Raw genomic sequence first — 19050 nt, 5'->3', positions numbered from 1 at the left:
ACTGTTTGCCACATGAATGAATGGATTGCAGTGGCATCTTCAGGGAAGCCGTCTAGTATTTTCTCTGTTCGGGATTTCTGCCTGGCTCCCTCTCCCACCGACCCTTCCAAACCCTCCCATAGCAGCTGGTGGTACGCCTGCATTTTTCAGGGAACCGTGCTCCGCCGGGCTGCTCGAGGAAGTCACCCATGCGACCCCACACTGACGTCCACTCTCAGCCCCTTCTCACTTTCCCTTTCTTAGAAGGAGATAGATGGAGCGTCCAAAACACTCCGAAAAATAGAAATTGCTTTTCTAGGCTGGTGGAATTAAGAATAACTTTTTTGAGGGGGGAGGAGTGAGGATTTTAACTGGATTTTATTTTCAATAATTTTTCACTCTATGGAGGATGTATGTCTTAACTGTAGAAACTTTGGCAACTACAGAAATGCACAAGGAAGAGAACTTAAACTGGAGGATGTTTTTGCTTTTTATTCAAAATCTTCTTTAATGTTAAATGATCCTTACAGTAAGAAAATGAAAAAAACCCAGGCGATTAGACATTATGCATTATGGGGAGAAAAAAATCTTTCCAATCCTGCCTTGTTCACATTTTAGCATCTCAGGGGCTTGACTACTAACTGCCTTCATACTCTCTGCTCCTGTTCTAAATAATGACTTGACCCAGAAGGTAAACACAGAATTCTAGAAACTGCCCTGCTTCTCCCACAGTCCCTGAAGGGAAATGGGCAAAGCATGCCCAAGTTCAGCCTGGGTTACAGGAATGCGCGTAGAAAAACTACATATTCCCTACTATGGAGCAAGTTTTTGAGGGTTTCTTACCTCTCCTTTCAGACCCCTTTTCTCCTTCCTTCAGAAAATGATCCTGGTCACTTACACTGAAATGTATTCATTCAGCTTTGCAACTGTTTCAAAAGACAGTTATGCTACAAGTATATTAGACCTAAAATTAGGATTTTTCAATGTTTTGGTTCTTAATATTTCTGCTTGGTTAATGGAAACGTACCCACTGTATTATGTAACATGCATTACAAAGGTAATACATATTTACTGTAGAACATTTAGAAAATATTAAAAATGCATGAAGAAGGAAATGAAAAGCGTCAGTAAACCCACTATCCTGAGAACCTGGCCCATTCTGGAGTTCTGACTCTGAATATGGATCAGTAAGCGGAATGAGAAAGAAGACTGTGGACTTGGTTGGTTCCAAATGCCCTGTGTTTGGTCATAGCACTGATTCCCTTTAAAAACTTCCCCCCTACGGCATCCTCTTCCCTACAACCAGCTAACCAATCAACCAACCAACCGACCAATTAATCAACTACCCAACAACCACACTCACCCACACATGCCCACACTTCAGTCTGTGACAATAGAGGGAAATGTCAGTCTGAGTGAGCCCTAATACCCATTTTTCACAGGGTTAGACATAAAACTCAGATTGTTTAATTCTTTCTGGGGGGCTTTTCTTAATTTGATTCAGGGAAAGAGATTCCCTTATACTATGATCGTGAAGATGGAACGATGAGCTCCTTGGAGCTACTAGCTGCAATAGTTTACAGCCCTATGGAGAAAGTTGGTCTCAGAATGAAGGAAAGACAAAAAACTGAAGAAGCTTTGTTGTATTTGAGTTCCTCGTCTGGCTGTCTCTGATTGCCCAGTTTGGTTCCCTGAGCCCATAATTGCTTCTGGTCTGGGTTAGTTTGAGTTGGACATTTTTCTCACTGGAACCAATGTCTTATTTAAGCAAACACGCCAACATTACATTTAAGAAGAGAAAATTAGGAGAAGCATATTTACTTATGATAAATCTTCATTTATTCAAGGGAAAGTGTTGGGCCTTGCCTTGTCCATACCTCATGTAGCCTGCTATGGATCTGACCAGAGATGTAGGCAGTTTGATGTCTCCCTTGGGTGACCCAGTTAGCTCCCATCACTCCCGCAACTCTGAGAGGAGTCAGGGTAAGTGTCCTGATGCTGTGGGAGCAGGAGTCCTAGCCTAGGCTCTGTTACTCATGCTGTCTCTCCAGAGCTGGGTTTTCCAACTTAGCAGGGAGGACGGCAATTCTGACAAAGACAAGGAATTGGTTATCCAGTGTCTTTTCCACCCTTCCGCCATTAGGCCAGGCAGACTACTGTTCCCTGTGCATCCAGTAGCCAATAAAAGCAGCTTGCATAGCTTGGCTCGACTGTGGAAATCACCAGAATTCTCCCCATCTCACTCCCAACTCTTTCTAGTCTGCTTCTGTCTAACTCCTGCTTCTAATTTGTTTCCCAGATTTTGACTCCTCTCCTGCCCCCTTGGTCTTCACAATCAATCTGGTTTTTCTGGTTTAACCAGAGAACTCCCTGAGTACTTTTCCTCACATTTTCCCCACTCCTCCTGGCCACTGGGTTCTTCTTGCTCATGTTCCAGCCCCACTCAGAACACAAATCTTGACGTTAATTCATTTGGCTGTTTCCCCAGTTCTATCTATTGCTGAAGGGTTGGGTATGAGCAAAGAGGAAGGATGGAGATCCAACTGGAATAGCACAGAGGTGGGTTATGAACAAAAAGGCACATTCGCACAAGGTAAAAAGTCATCAGTCACTACCTGTAACAAGTCCTGCCCAGAGAAGAAACAATCTGTAACTTGTGCTTACACCATCACCTAAAATAGATTAGTTATGCTTTTTATTGATAAAACATGTCTTTCTTTTCTCCATGACCCTTCAGAGGACGAAGAAGAGAAGCCCAGAGCTGAGGCAGAAAGAGCTGCTGGGAGGATTTTAATGACCTGCTGGGCTCCTTCCTGGGGATTCCTTTACCCTCCAAACCAAGACCACTTTGTCTCTTCCACCTCCCCTTGCTCGCTAGTTCAATTATGATTGTCCTCTGTGTCCTTACAGATCGCATTTACAGTAGCTAAAAATAAAATGCACATATAATGGGACAGTTTCAAATGAGGATAAAAAATGATATCAGACTCCATTATATAGAAGGTGAGAAAAACATAATTAAACCAGGAAACTTGGAAAGAAAATGGTGGTGGAAAATGAACAATTCTCTGTTTGGGTCCTGCTCTCACTGACAATGAAGACTGATTAGGGACTTGAGTAAACGAAGTACAGTGTCTCTTAGCTCAGCAGGTGGTTGGTTTTCCCGTGATTATTGAGCATTTACTGTTGCCAAACACCGTTCAGGATACAGAGGTGCTAAGACTTTTTAATCTCTATCTTCAAGGTACTCACACTCTAGCTGGTCCCATTATAACCTTATGTAATGAGTAGCCATAAATGCCTATGTGTCTGACCCACCACAACCTGTTCGTGCCATGGCTCATGCCTCAGGTAGTGGGTGAAACCAATTCTACCACCTACCAAAATTACTGGACCAGGGATGTATGTTCAAGCCAAAGACAGACACACAGGCACTGGATTCAAGGGAGGTTAAATATCCCTGAGGACACTTGGTGTGAGGTTGCCTAATGTATTTCTTCCGTATTGCATGGGGCCACATCGATTTTGGCAGATCGTATTTTCCAAAGATGCTGATAATATATCTCCCTATCCCACTTGCTCTTCTCATAATATGACCTTGACACCCTTCCCCTTGAATGATGGAGTTTATCTCTTCTCCCCTTTGAACCTTGTGACTGTCTCAAACAACAGCATGGTAGAAATGGTGAGCTGTGACTTCTGAGTCTAGCTTACAAAAATGCCATGTACTTCTACTTTGTTCTCTTGAAATACTTGTTCTTAGAACCCAGTTACCATGCCACATGGAAACTCAAGAAGTCCTGCTGGGCTCCAAACCAACAGCTAGCACCAAATTGCCAGCCATGTGAATGAGCTATCTGAAAGTGGATCTTCCAGGCCCAACTGAGGTGCCCAGCTTGACGGCATGCAGAACAGCTATGGGCTATTTCAACTAAACACCCCACATCGCAGACTCATGAGCCAAATAAATTATTGTCGCTGTATTAAGCTACTAAGTTTTGAGGTGGTTTGTTAGGGAGCAATAGATGACCAAAACACCAATCCGATCAGATTTTCTTTCTTGGGAAGTATGAATGCATCCAGAAGGAAGTATGAATGCATCGAGTTCAGGCTGAATCCCAAACAGTCCACTTTTCCTTTTCTATATGAATCCTATTTACATGCTAGCCTTGGCTATTCTAGAAGGCAGAATGACTATGGCAGTGAAAGAGGGAACATTTCAGGCTACTTCAAATTCTTTCAAACGCTAGCCCTACACACCTGTTCTTGAAAGCATCTGGGCATCCTTTTCCACTGCAACCTTAAAGAGTATGGCTATTACCTTGTTCGCTTCAGCACCAGTAAATGGGGATTTTTTTTTTTTTCATTCAGTGACCAAACCCTTACCAGCACGTAAGCCCAGAAACTATTTTTTTTTTCTTATCACACCTATTCCAAGTCCTGGCTTTTTTTCTCAGCGTAATATACCATTTCCAACGGACCTAGGATCTTGCCCTCACTGTTATCCTGCAGCTTATTACTTCCCATCTCAGGCTGTGCCCACCTTCAGGCCTCTTTGACAATGGCTGACACCTTCTTAAACACTTCCCTATTGCCTCTTCCTGGAGAAGCGTTGCAATATAGTGGTTTCAAATATGCGCTTTGGAGTTGAGGAGACACGGGACATGTTTATGAGTTCTCTGTATCTACCTTCAAAGTATATTCTGAGGTTTAAAATGAAATGATACATGTTAAGTGCTTAGTACCTTATGGCCAGCATTTCTCGTCAGGTACTTAACATTCTTTCATCACTTTGAGAAACAGAACCCTTATTGTCAGGCATAATGAGATAACAGCCGTAGAAACCGCAGTTCCCTGCTGCCTTGCTGTTGGGTTGGCCAATGAGATGTAGGCTGAGTTGTTTCACTGGACGGATGAGAAAGCCCTCTAAAGTGGCTGACCTTGTTGTGAGGCTCACCCCAGCCTCCCATGCTGGTTCCCTCTTTCTCCTTCTTGTGACTATCATCTTGGAAGTAAAGCAAGCATCTTGGATCATGTGGCAGCCCTGAGGATGGAAGCTCTGTAGTAGTGGAGGTTAGCAGGAGCCCAGGTCCCAGATGCCCATGGAGTCACCATACCAGCTTAGCTCTGTACTCCATCATGCGTGAGAAAAAAAAACAGTCTTGTTTAGTTTTATTTTGTGTCTTTAGTATCAGAGACTGAACAAAATTCCTAACTGATACAGATAGTATGTGCTAGTCAAGAGTATAGTCCTCTTCACATCCCTTCCCTAACTCAATGGAGCTGTCTGCTCTTTGAGTCCAAGCGGTCTCCAGGCTGATCCGTCCCACCACATGAGTCACTTACTCTTTCCAGTTAAATTGGGAGGGAAATACACACACTGCAATACACTCATGTGGATGGGCATACTGATGCCATATTAACCAGGTTTTACTTTAGGAGAGACCATGAGGAGAAATTCTTACTTTAGTTGGGACTAATGCAGTGGGACCAGGTTTTACTTTAGTCAGGACCAATGTGCTGACTAGTTCTTATGATCTGCAAGAACTCATCCTTTTTTAAGGAAGTCTTCATATTATCTACATGTTGTTAACCTGCCAGTCAGCCTTGCTCTGTTATAATGTCATAGTGTGAAAAATGAGATTAGAATTAAGGGCATGAAGAAAAGTGAGTAGTCAGGAAAAAAGAGAAGATTTTATTTTATCCTTAAGATTTTTCTATTTTTCTAAAAATATTTTTAAAAATTACTTTCCAGTAGCCAATTAAAATTTCATTCCTCAATTTAAAAATATTTTGTAAAAAAGAAAAAAGTCACGAATGTGTAATAATATCTTTTAGAGATGCAGAAAATCCAATTAGTTTTTAGTCTGGACAATTTTATATAAAGCAGGTCCAATTTTATAAGAACTTTTTGAATTGATATTGCTTTATTTAAAGAGATGTATGGATCAAAAGAGTGCAGTTATGAAGGTATCAATCCTTCTTCTTCCTTCACTCCTTTACTCTTAGTCATCAGCATTGTAGTAAACAAATATGTTACCTTTAAATAAACATTTCATTCTAAATATTAATATACATGAATTACATAGAAACAAATACAGAAGTTATTTTTTCTTCTCAACTTATAGTGCTTTATTTTTAAATTTTTTAAATTAAATTTAGAAATGCTCTTTCAGTCACTTGCCAAATGAATAATTTAGCTTACAAACATGTATGTACTTATTTTTATAAAAAAGCATGCAGCTGAGAATAGAATAATTTACATATATATACATGTATACTTAACATTTATAAAGCCCTAAGTCATCAAGGAAAAATATTACACACACACACACACACACACACACACACAGTCTCAGCATTCAAGTCAGGAGAAAAAAACCTAAAGCCTTCAGTCAGTCTTAAAACTTTGATAGTTTTGCAAACAGTTCTAATCAGTAGCAATGGGACCATTTCTTATATGAAGCTTACAAAGTAGAATTTGGATGTTGCTGAGACAAAAGCAAAGTGATAAATATGACATCTGATAATCTTACTGATCTCCTGAGGAAATACTTTGCTTGTAAAATGAGAGTCTAATGCAGTTGTTGTTGTTTTTTACATTATTCTTACTTAACTTTAAAAGCAAGATACTAAATAAATCATTACTGATCTACCAGATTATTTTTTAACTTGTTGAATAACTATAATCCCTGCTCTTTCTGAAAGCTGGCATTTATTACACATGTAGAATTTTCACATGTTCCTGATGTTATTTGTAATTTCAGGAGTTTCACCTAAGCCAGAGCAATACAATTTACTCTCATTGATCTTTACATGTTGCTTACTGTTTGTAGTTGCACACATCACTCATTAGTCCTTTCCATGCTGACCAAAAAAGAGAAAAGTGTGAAGAATATGCTTTTCCATGCTGACCAAAGAAGTGACAAATGTGAAGGAAAAAAATATATATATAATATATTTTATATAATTACATAAATTGCTATCTCACACATATTATTTTAAAAAGGTAATAGGGCAAAAAAAAAATTCCACCAGGTATCTGTGTCATAACAATCCCCTAAGGAAGGACTAAAAGAGGAGAGGCTAGGTTTGTTTGCCAGACAACAAGATATTATCAAGAAAGGCAAGGTCAAAAGAGCTTATAAAAAAAAAAAAAAAAAAAAGTCAGACAATTGGTTGTTTGGGTTATGCAATTATTAATAACCAATTTGACTAATTTCACTCCACACTAATATACAGTGCCTCTTCTGGTTATTGTAAGATTGAAGAAATGTGATCAATGAGTAAAGCTACTCTGGGCGCCTGTTGTAGATATTAAATGGAGACCCATTCATCCTGAATGTCTTCTGAATGTGAAAAAGTATCATGGGTAAATGTATTCAGTAGAAAGTTTCAAATTTTCCCCATAATTAGAATTTCAGCAGTGTCTTCCCAGTGTGAAACCATGTCTTATCACGCCACTATATTCAGAATTTGTACTAATTAAGATAGAAGTTGAAACTAACATCTGCATTTTTTGTTAACTCAACTTAAGGACCTTCTTCCAGAGCTGGAGTTACAAACTGATAGTTTAAACAACCAAAATAAAAGAATAGACAAAAATATTTTTTTAAAGCACCCATATACATTGCTAGAGCTAAGAGGCTGATCAGCAGAAGCATTTCTCACCCTATGGGTATCAAAGTTGATCCATGCTGTGTGCTTGTTTGAATGACAATGACCTTCTCAGAGAGAGGAGTCATTTCATTAAAATAAGATAGATATTTTTAAATATTTATTAAAACAAGTTTCCTGAGGAGTTCAACTAGGAAATGTTATTAACCTAGTATGCTTAAAATGTACAAAAACGAAATAAAACATCTATTTTTAAAATATTCTAAAGTCAGATTTTGCTCTGATTGGCTATCCAACTAGGGCAAATTAATGAGATTTTTCCTAACAATAATCTGAAACATAAAATTAAGTTTGGCTTTTTAAAAAAATTCTTGAAATTATCATAAATCTATGATGTCTATTGATTGGATAGTAATAAAAAAAAAAATACAGGGTGCTAGAATTGACCCTTGACTGTTTGACTCATATTAATTTCATATATCTTGCCAGAATTAACTATCTTTAACGAGTGCCTCCTACACTATGCAATTGTAGAGGTTAGTACATTTTTCATGTATAATCTCAATGACGTGTTGCTGAAGTTTGCTTCTTCTGGGATTTGAAGTTATTTTAAATGAGAATATTTTTATCATATAAAATATCATATAAAATCTCACTTTGTCAAAGTGAGATTCCAAGACCCCTTATACTTCTCATAATGTGTAAAGTCCATTATTTGATAGGGCTGAGTGAAGTTCACAGGCCTAAGTGTTCAGCAAAAATCTTAGCTACCTAGAGAGAGAAAGGAGCTAACTGAGACTCTTTGAAGAGTCAAACATTGATGAAATAAAAACTTAAAGTAACCAAATAGGCAGAAATGATCATTCAGAAAGTGGCAATTTTGGCATAAGTATCTGAGAATCACTGTGGGACACAAGTTGAACATGAATATGCAAAACAGCCGTGGAAACAAAAATGCCATTTTAGGATGTCCTAACAAGAATATGCCAGATAAATCTGTTAAAGTCAGATATCTTTTGCCAAAGCTCCATGCGGTACCAGGATAGCATAATAGCAGTGGTGAAACACAACCAGACAGTTCTGTCTTGCGCTGTGGAAAGACCTCCTGATTTGGAACTCCACCTTTAAAATTATGGGCATCGTTAGAAGGCAAGTACTAGTTAAAGCGTCTCTGAAAGAAAGAAAGGGGCAGTTTTTGTTACGCATTAAAGCCGCCTTTCGAACACAACCCAAAATTCAGCAGCAAATGGTGAACCTCATCTGCCCTTAGCTTATACTTGAGGGGTAAAATAAAGTTTTCATTCTTTGTTTCTTTACTGGAATAAAATATAAGGTGTCGTAGAAGACCTGAGGACGCCCCATTTCCTAGATTGCTTTAAAGGTCAGAATTAGAAAATTAAGGAGTAGATGGAGATTGATTTTACATGGGTGGGAGTGATAAACAGGCCCTTTTGCGTTTTGTGTCATTGCTACTCACGTGAGGATGTCGACAAATATCATGCAGAAATCAAGTATAAAGTCATCTCTGACGGGCTGATAGCGACCTCTCAGAGAGCTGTTTGAGGAGAGCATGAGGCTTGACTTGCTTGGCAGGAAAGAATACTGAGTGCAATAAGTGACATCTTCCACAGACACGGATATTTCCTATTCCTACTGTTTGTTTCAAATGACCTTAAAGATCTCAGAGAAATACAAGGGTGACAGTTGACCCCCAATTGCACTCACTACCTCCCTACCTACCACATGCAGGGGAGACCTGGTGAGAACAAGAATGAGCTTCAGGGAAATGCAAATTAGTAGGTAGTTTTAGCTGAGAAGGAAAACGTTTGCTCTTTCATTGAATATTCCTGTTCCTCTGAGAAGTTTCAAGGGTGGCTGGATCTAGCCAACTCCAGGTCCACAAACAGCATCTCCTCAGGACTGTGGACTCTCACTGCTGCATCTTGGCAGGCAGAAACGAGCTTATCAACCTCCTGGAATGGTGTACACTGTAAAACACTTGGTTTGTTTGCTGTCTTTTCCATGAAATACTTGCCTTGAGAAAAGTTCCTGCTGAATGCAGTTGACCTATCAAAGGCATTGACTAATCAGAGGAAATTATCCAAAGCTAATTAGGTAACAAGGTGACCCAGAAGGAAACCATAGATAAAACAGCCTCCTGATTTAAACCCTGAGGAATGAAACAGAAAGGTAACAAGGACAAAGAAAGCATGGCCGAAGTGAGTGCAGTCAGCGAGAGGCTGGCTGAGAGGGATCAACCATTGATTCGAGGTGAGTGTATCATATGGTTCCTCCACCCTCAGAGATGGATGTCAGCCAGGCCTTTTCCTCGTACTTCTCAATTGCACATTCTTCCGAGTACAGGTGATGCCATCATTAGGAAGAGTGGGTGTTGGAAGAAACAGCAAAAGGTTCTTGTGTCTATGTTGATTTGAAATGAATTAAATTTATGTCCTCTTCATCCTCTGTTGGCCCAGCAGGCTCCCTCCAGGGCTGATTCTCTCCGAAAACATTAGCACCATTCAGGTTTAGGATTCATTGTCACTGTAAAAAACAGAACAATAGTGTATTTCCAAGAAGCTACTGAGAGCTGGTCACTCTACTTTGAAAGTGGCTCGAGAGAGAGCACAAACAGTCAGGAAGCCAAGAATGTCCAGTTTACCATTTCTGAAACAAAGGTCGGTCTGGATTTTATATTTGATCCCTGAGAAGAAAATCCGTAAGAGACGAGAAATAACCCTAACTCTTGCTCTAACGTCTTTCCCCAGTGCCAATGGGGAGAGAGCCAGATGGAGTCAGGGGTCCTCCCTTTAAATTTAATCTTGTTCTCTATGAATAGATGCCAAATTGCTTTTTTTTTCTTTTTCTTTTTAAAGAAACCATGTGTTGCTTTCCCTCAAAAGTTTGTGGTCCTGGCATGTTTTCAAAGTCCCATTTTGTTCACATCCACGGGATCTGGAGGTGCCTTCCCAGCGTCATTTAGAATCCAATCATCAGGCATCTTGGGGTGTGAGTAGACATGAATTACGGACGTGGTATTTGGACACGACTGTGCTGTCTGGCTAATTTGTGCTTTCGTTTCTTTTTTCTTTTCCTTTTTTTTAGGCGAGGCAACCTTTGGTTGACCTCACAGATTGCAAGGACCTTGTCAGTTTACACTCCCTTTTTTTAAATTTTATTTTATTCTTTTTTTTTTTTATTCTTTTAATTTTTTTTACACCTACAGCACCTAGGTAGTCTCTCATCCAAGTACTGACCAGGCCCGGCCCTGCTTAGAGTGTGCTTTTGTTTCTAACTTGGCGATCTTTGCCACGTATCTGGCTCTGAGCTTTTCATCAGTAAGGCTAGGCTGCCACCCAAGTCTCCTGGAAGGCAGGAAGAAGGCCTGGAAAGAAGGCCACTCCATCTCACCTCCACATCTCTATTTAGTTTGGTGCCCCTTCACCCAAATCTCAGCACATCTCTATCTGAGGTGACCTTTTCTCCAAGGAAGTGCCTGAATGATAATAACCTACATGACCTGGTATCTCCTTAGCTCATAGGTGCGTACAGTCTGCAACAGATTCCGTTCCTCTGACTCCTACTTCAGTGCTCTCTTGCTCAGTGAAATACCATGTTTCCAAAATGACTCTGAAACAACTCGATACATAGAGATAGAAGGTCCATGAAAAAGGACGGGAAACACTGTGTGCACATTTGTGTGTTCGTGTTTATGTCGTGAAGATAGGGAAGAAGCCGAGGTAAAAAGGGATGATCAATGGGAAAGGAGAAGGAAGGCAGACAGTAAGAAAAAAGACAACTTCTATAGAAACACTTATTAAAAATGGAAGCCTGATTGACAATTAAGGAATCTGAAGAGTAGATGTAACAACCCAATTCCATTAAGTCACTCTGAACAACTCTTAAACAGGACAAAGAGGTTTCATATTTTGGAAATTGGATGGTAGCAAGATAATATTTCTAAGATCCAGAGTTCATGTCTACAGAGCCTAAGTCTCTGAATTGGACAATTTCCTTTTGTGGTCTTACCTTGAATTTTCTGCTACTCTGAGCAAAGTATAATACAAAACTGAATGGCAATAGGCACAATCCCTCTTTTGTCCACAGCACCGATCTGTGTCCAGCAGTTATTTAAAAAGTTATTTTTTTCAATTATTATAAAACCAATCCATATTCATTGTTGAAAAAATATATAAAATACAAATTAACAAAACAAAAATACTAACAATCTCACTACAGTTAACATTTTGGTATTCGTACAAAAATGAGATCATACTATGCATATTGTGCAGTAATCTGCTTTTCTCGCTCTCACTCATAAATAGACATCCTACCTTGCTAATAAGTATACAGCATTTTTTTAGTGGCTACAAAGCATCCCATTATCTCACTAGACCAAAAAAATTTTTCTTTAGCCATATTCTTATTGTTAAACATTTAGGCTATTTCCAAGTTTTAGCTTCTTTTTATTATAAAATTGCTGCATACTTTATTAACATTTGCATAAATATCTAAAAGAGGAAATGCTAAATTAAAATGTATGCAATTTTAAATCGTGACTAGCCGTCTGTCAAATTACCATGTTCCTTCGAAATTTTGTGCAATTTACCATCTCTCAACACTTTCTTTTATGAAACTATTCTTTTCCTCGCATTGTCTCCAATATTGGATATTATGATTTTCACTTTTTTGTAAATCCAATAGGTAAAAATAGTATCATATTTATCTTTACTTTTTTCTTTATTTTTTTTATTACTAGGAAAAATATTTTTCCGAAGCTTTATTGATAATTTTAACTTCTTTTGCCAAATTGCTTATTGATGTGCTTTGCTCATATTTAAAATGGGATAATTATCTTTTTTATTGGTTTGTGTATCAATAATAATTTTTTGTTCATCATATATATTGCAAACACTTTTCCCCAGTATGTCATTTTCCTTCAAATTTTATTTATTGTGGTTTTTGAAGTACAGAAAATTTGAGTTTTTAATGTGGTAAGTCTATTGTTTTCTGATATAGTTTCTGATTATGTGTCATTCTTTCAAACTAGTCCCCACCTTAAAGTTATAATACTTACCTATACTTTTTCCGGATTTTTAATTTATTTTTAGTGTTTAAATTTATCTGGAGTCTATTTTAATCTAAAACGTGAAGTAGAGCTCTAAATCCCCCACCCCCCGCCCCAGATGTTAGTCAGTTGTCCCAAGACTAGTTACTGACTAATTCACTAGCTATGAAATGCTACTTTTATAACATATTAAAGGTTACATGTATTTGAGGTTGTTCTTGAATATTCAATTTTATTCCATTAGTAATTTTTATTTGGTTGTGAGTGTACAGAGTTTTAATTGTTGGAGCATGTCCCCTGCAAATTCCAGCCCTGTTCACTCTCTCACAATTGCTCTTTTAGAATTGTCCTGGCTATTTGTGCACAGTGATTCTTCCAGATGAAACGTTCATTGGGATATCAAGGACTGGGTTAAATCTAAAATGATAATTTTACATTGTCGAGTCTTTCATTCAGGAACACAGTATGTCTCTCTGCATTTGTTTAAATCTTTTTATGTCCCTCTATTAAAATTTCTTTTTGAACAATTTCTTTTTATACTATTCCATGCATGTTTTGGTTAAGTTTATGCGTGGATACTTCACATCTTATGTTGCTTTTGTGGCAGTACTAATGCTAGTATGTGCTAACAGTGGCTTTTTTGGCATAGTAGATAGGAGCACAGGGTCAGAGGGCCAGAGCTTGAATCAGAGCTCAGCCACTTCCTTGCTGTGTGAACTTGGGCAAGTTAATCTTTCTTAGTCTGTTTTCTGTTCTCGTCTCATCTGCAAAACATACATAATAATACCATATACCTTACAGGGTTGTAAAGAATAAATAAGAAAATGTAGGTAAAGCACTATGCTACAGCCCTGACACACAGACATACGAACACATGTTATTCTTATTCTTATTCTAGAGTCTCCTGTTAAAAATCACTAATGGAATAAAGTTGAATATTCAAGAACAACCTCAATCCTACACTAGCAAATATTTGTCAAATAGGAGCTGGAACATTGCTTCGAATAGCCAAAGGCTTTAAGAAACCATCTTCCAAAATAAACTTTCAGTTTCTGAGGAGAATATACTTAAATGTGATTTGTTTAGAACTCTCCACAAGCATTTTGATGGATCGTCCACCAACCAGAACTCGTTTATTTAAAGCACCAAAGAGCACAGGAGCTCACGCATGGTGCTTACTGCTACAGCTCTGTGAACCATGAGCGACGTGACAGGCCTGGCCACATAAGGAACAGTCCCAGTGTAGGTACAGTTGCTTCAGTTGTGAGACATCAGGTCATTCCTAGTGTTGTAACTCTCACACGCAAATTTTCACCAGTGGTTTGTTGCCCATCAAGCCTGCTAAGTCAACAGCCTGGGATCCGGCCTCCCACCTGAGCCCAGAGGCGTTCTCTCTCTCTCTCTCACGCTCATGCCTCTGTTTAGTTACATGTGTTTCCTGCTGTCTTAGTGGCTATTTATCATCTCTATGAAATAATCAAATAAGCCCAGACATTTTTTAACTCTGGCAAATTCTAGAGTCTCCTGTTAAAAATATCTTGGCAAACTGCCACAGAACTGCAACAAATAAAATAAGTGATCTTGCTTCAAACCTCTATTGCTTGCCTCAGTGTTAATTCGTACGGTCTCAGTGACTTATCCATGACAGACATTAGTGAGTAAGTTTCTCAGAGTCTGATATAGATATTTTAAGAATGTGCGACAGCTTTCCCCAAAGCCTGTATAGTAACAGGCCTACAACTAAAAAAACAAATTCGATTGATTAAAAAGCATCAACTTATTACTACTAAGAAAGCATTTAATTGGAATGCTACCAGTTAAATGAGGACAGATGCAACTCTAACCCTTTGTTTCATAACTGCCCCTTTGTTGCGGTCAGGGTCAGATAAGACATCTTTGTTCTCCCGACCAGTTTATCTTGTAACAATCCCTCTTTATGACCACAGCTAACGTTCCCTCTCTCGAAAGATGGCAATAAAACTACGTTAAACCTTTCCCGTGTTATGATGTTCTCCAACTTGTTTTTTTGGGGAAATGCGGAGTTCAGTTTAGCGCAAAGTCACATAACCATTAGATCATGCTCCCTTTCTCTGCATCAATATAATGTCCCTTCTCCTTCCCGAAAGAGGCCTGGCCTGGGTGAAATTATAGAGGTCACACATCTGGCTAACATCAGAGTCAGGCCTAGAATTAGTCCAAGACACATAGATCATGCTCACAGTGTAGACATAATCTGGGCCACTATTCAAACAATGCTGTGGTGTATTACGTTTAGTACTTCTTTCCTAACCCACCCACCACACACCTGCATTTTAATGTTACTTGAGGTTATTATCCTGCAAGATTATAAACTGTTACTTTGTGTCCCTATAATACTTAGCTCAGATTTGAGTGAAACCGGTTGTCACTTAATACACTGAATATTCAATACTTCTTGACTTATAAATGAATTTTGGGGGACTAGAGAGGAAGAGAGAAAAAAACCCTCACATATAAAAAATAATAATAGGAAGTGTCCACAGACATTTGCTTGAGTGAAGAGGCCAAAACAGTTCACACAAAACTACTGTTTTCTTGTAAGCAATGGTTCAGTCATGTCAATGCCTACACTAGATGATGAACACCTCACTCACCAAATACTTTCATATATTAGCTTCATGGTGGCTGGCTTTCTTGCTGCTAAGTGTTCTTTTTTTAAATCTCTAATTTGTTTTTAATTTATGGAATATTTCTTTTATTTTAACTAATTAATAGGAAAAAATGCAGTTTTAAACTCTTCTTTAAATCGACCTTTATCATAAACTTGCAGTGCGAATTTGGACAAATCACTTAACCTCTCTGAGTTCCAGGTTTACTTAGATGGATTATTTCATTTTCAATTAGTTGTCTTGGCTTGGTGTAGACACTGTCAGGAACAAATTAGGTGCTCAATAAATATATTTTGAGAGACTACATCAACAATTATACTTTCTCAAAAAAAAAAAAAGAGAAAGAGAAAGAAAGAAAAAGAAATTCACAAGATGCTCTATTAAACTAACCTACATTTTTCTGAAAAATATTGAAGTGATTCATTTTTATAATGTCATTAACTCAGACATGAATCAATAGAATAAACAATAGAATTATTGCCAAACCAGAACAGGCATACTGCTATCTTCTCTGACTTAGTTTCCTAGGTGATAGCACCTAAGCATTGGGCATATAGAAAATGCTATATAAATGTCTTATTATTGCTATTACTGTACTTTCAAAATTATAATTCCACTTGGAGGAACCTAATCTAGTTTTGTTCCTAATCTTTCCCAATGCCGTTACTCAATATAAAATCATCGCTGTAGCCAATGGGCATAAAGGGAAAGGAGATGGGTGCTTGGCTACTATTTGCAATTCCTTTTCTGTGGTTGTTCATGTCAATTTGCAGAGACAGAAACGCCAAGCTTTCGGGAATTGGACGTCCAACTACAAAAGGCCTCTGGAAGAAGGAAGAGGCTGGCAAGCCTGTAAGCACTGTGATTACACGGACTCTATCTTTCTCGTCTTTCCAGCAATCCCGTGGCATTTGGGGAGGTCTTGTGAGGGAAGGGGTAGACAATAAGGAAGTGCATTCTTTACAGAGAATTTAAGCAATAATAAAACCCACTCGGTGGGTCCATTTTTGTTCTCACCACACACTGGCAATGCTTACCGATGTCAACAATGACGTTCTCATCAACTCTGGGGAAGACCTCTCCAGCTCCCCTGCACCACCCCCTGGACACTATTCCACTGCCACTGTCCTCAGTACCTCACACAATGCCTGGCACATAACAGACATGAATTACAGGGAAAGTGCTAATGTGAGAAATAAGAATATAGAACTTCCCCTCCCCCACAATTCTTTCGTCTTTTCCTTTCGATTTAAAAAAAAGAGAAAGAAAGAAAACCATAACATAAGCTTCCCTTGGTACTTTATATATCTCTGGCCCTTATTTAAATCCTATGCAAAATTTAAGTTCCATAGCTCAAGGTAAACGTCCCTTCCGTGAAGACAGGGCAAAGTAATGAACGATGGCTAACCAATGGGATATGTGAGAAAAGTTCTGAAAGACCTGGGATTATGGACGCTAACGAGAGAAAGTTGAAGGTCGAAGCCTCTGCACACCATGTGGCACGTCAAGTGTAGGCTGGTGACCAGATACTCTCCTTTTTCCCAGAAACATAGCAGACCTTACGTATAATAGAGCTTCTATGTCAGGGTGACTTTCTGGCAACAAGAAGGGCTGAACCTTGTAAACAGATTCCAGAAGTCTTAATTTACCAGAAGGATAGGGAAATGTGTTTACCAATAAGTTCAGTCTCAGTGACTATTATATATCTTCTGAAGCATTAGCGTCACCCGCACACTGCTTAAATGGTAGAGGAAGGATGATTCACATTGGTAAAAGCCAATGGGGAACTTTTGGGGTAATGATGTGTCAAAGTAGGTTAACCGATTGTAACAAATGTACCATTCTTAGTGGGGAGGCTGTGCATGTATGGGGACAGGGGGCATATGGGAAATCTCTGTACTTTCCTCGGCCAATTATGCTATGAATCTAAAATTGCTCTAAAATACAGTCAAAAAAAAAAAAAAAGCCGATTGGAGAAGGAGGGAGAACAGTTGCCAGAGAGTAACAGAATTAGTGTTATTTGCATGGTGCCTTAACACTTACAAAGTATCCTCTCTCTCTCTCTCTCTCTCTCTCATGATCCTGTGAAACTAGAAGAACAGGTGTCATTATTTCCATTTTTCAAGATGAGGAAACTGAAGCTAGGAGAGTTAAAGTGACTTGTCTTAGTATAAGGAACAAATGACCATTCAAGTCAGGTCTTAAAACTAATTTTCCAAGTCCAATGACCAATGTGCTCTCTACCTGTATCTCGAATGATTCATAAGCTTTTAGAGCAAAAAGCAAATCTTAGTGCCATCACGGATTAAATATTCAAAGCTCCAAAAGACCTGGGTTACGAATCGTTACAAGAGAAGTCTGAAGTCTGCACACCATGTGGCGCATTCGATATGGGGTGGTGACAAGATCCAGTAAAGTAAAAGCTTCACTAATTATCCATGCAATTAGGACAGTAGGAAAAAGAAATGTGAACGAAATCATGACATCATGAAATCAGAAAAGAAAGATAATGCAAACTATAAAATAATTCAAACTATATATATATATTCTTTCAAAACCTCCAGACCGCTAAGAGGAGTATTCTGAAACCACCAACACTAAAGACCTATGATGGTGATGGAGGGGTGTCAAAAGTCTCCAACTCGTTCCTAGAAGATCAAACAAATTCCTGATTCCTCAGGATTAGTGAGGTCCAAAAAGAAGTCACCAGGGAAACCAGGGGGGAAAATAATGCCCCACCCAACGATAGACATGTGCCTGGGCCTCAGGAAACAGCTGCATTAACCCAAAAGGGAATGAGTCTACATGTATTCGTTTTAATTTATTAATAATAACCAATATTTATTGGGAGTTTATCTTTGCCAGGCTTCATTCTAAGTGTTTTGTACTTTTCTGAGTTTTTACTGAATCAAAATAGAGTTGGCTTGGCAATACCATAATACCCACTGAAGTAACCAGAAAGTGCCCTGTGGCACCAGTCTTGTGACTTGCCACTCTTGGCTGGTGCTGGCTTCACAGAGAAGGAACGAGGTAAAGGCCTGACAGTTGTCTTGTGAATTAGAGCCAGGCAGTTCTAAACCAATAGAGGAATGTAGGCATTCCTTTTAAAAATAACAATTTAGCATAAAGCAGTTCTCCAAATAGGTTAAGACTCTTTGCCTCACAGGCAGAAATGAGCTCAAGCTTATTTTTAAGACCACCTCTCAACATTTCAAAACTATGCTAGCTATGAAGCTTTAGGCATTTTACAATACTCTAACATTAAGCTTCTTCTATGTTGTCAATGATTTCAAAGAACAAGAGACAGGTATATGAAAACCATTGACATTTCATATCATGTGACAGGGCCCACTAGAGATACAGTAATAAGATATTTATAGGGTTTTCGTGGAGACCTGAGCCCTGTACTAGACATACATAGTGGCTCATCATTAGCTAAGGTAAAAATGCAAGGAAAAATTTCCTTTGTGGTGGTGTCCTCTGTGATACTTCTCCAAACATTTGTTTTCTTTCATCTGCTTGTTAATATCTGGTATCTCATTTATGTAAGATGGAATCTTTTCTGAACCAGTAATAAATTTTAACATGCAAATGCCTGGAGAGGTAACAAAGATTTTCTCTAAAATCCGCAATAAAATAAAATCTGCTTCAGAGCTGAGCTGTGGTGGCACGATGCAGGGACAGATGTCAGATGGTGACTTCTTAGGTAAGGTTTAGAGGAAGGTTCAGTTGCAGAAT

General features: G+C 38.7%; 1 protein-coding gene across 1 annotated transcript in view; it reads right to left on the bottom strand.

Moving 5' to 3' along the window:
• Positions 1-7131: 7131 nt before the first annotated feature.
• The window catches only part of TMEM154 (transmembrane protein 154), a 43773-nt gene continuing 31854 nt past the window's right edge, over positions 7132-19050 (bottom strand). The window contains exon 10 of the mRNA XM_039875770.1: positions 7132-10140. Within this exon, the coding sequence (XP_039731704.1) occupies positions 10125-10140 (16 nt within the window). The 3' untranslated portion in view covers positions 7132-10124. The remainder of the gene's footprint in view (positions 10141-19050) is intronic.

The sequence above is a fragment of the Pteropus medius genome, unplaced genomic scaffold (assembly GCF_902729225.1).
Source record: "Pteropus medius unplaced genomic scaffold, Ma_sr-lr_union100, whole genome shotgun sequence".
Taxonomy (NCBI): Eukaryota; Metazoa; Chordata; class Mammalia; order Chiroptera; family Pteropodidae; genus Pteropus; species Pteropus medius.
Note: the sequence above shows the minus strand (reverse complement) of the source record. Positions and strands in the feature narration are given on the sequence as shown.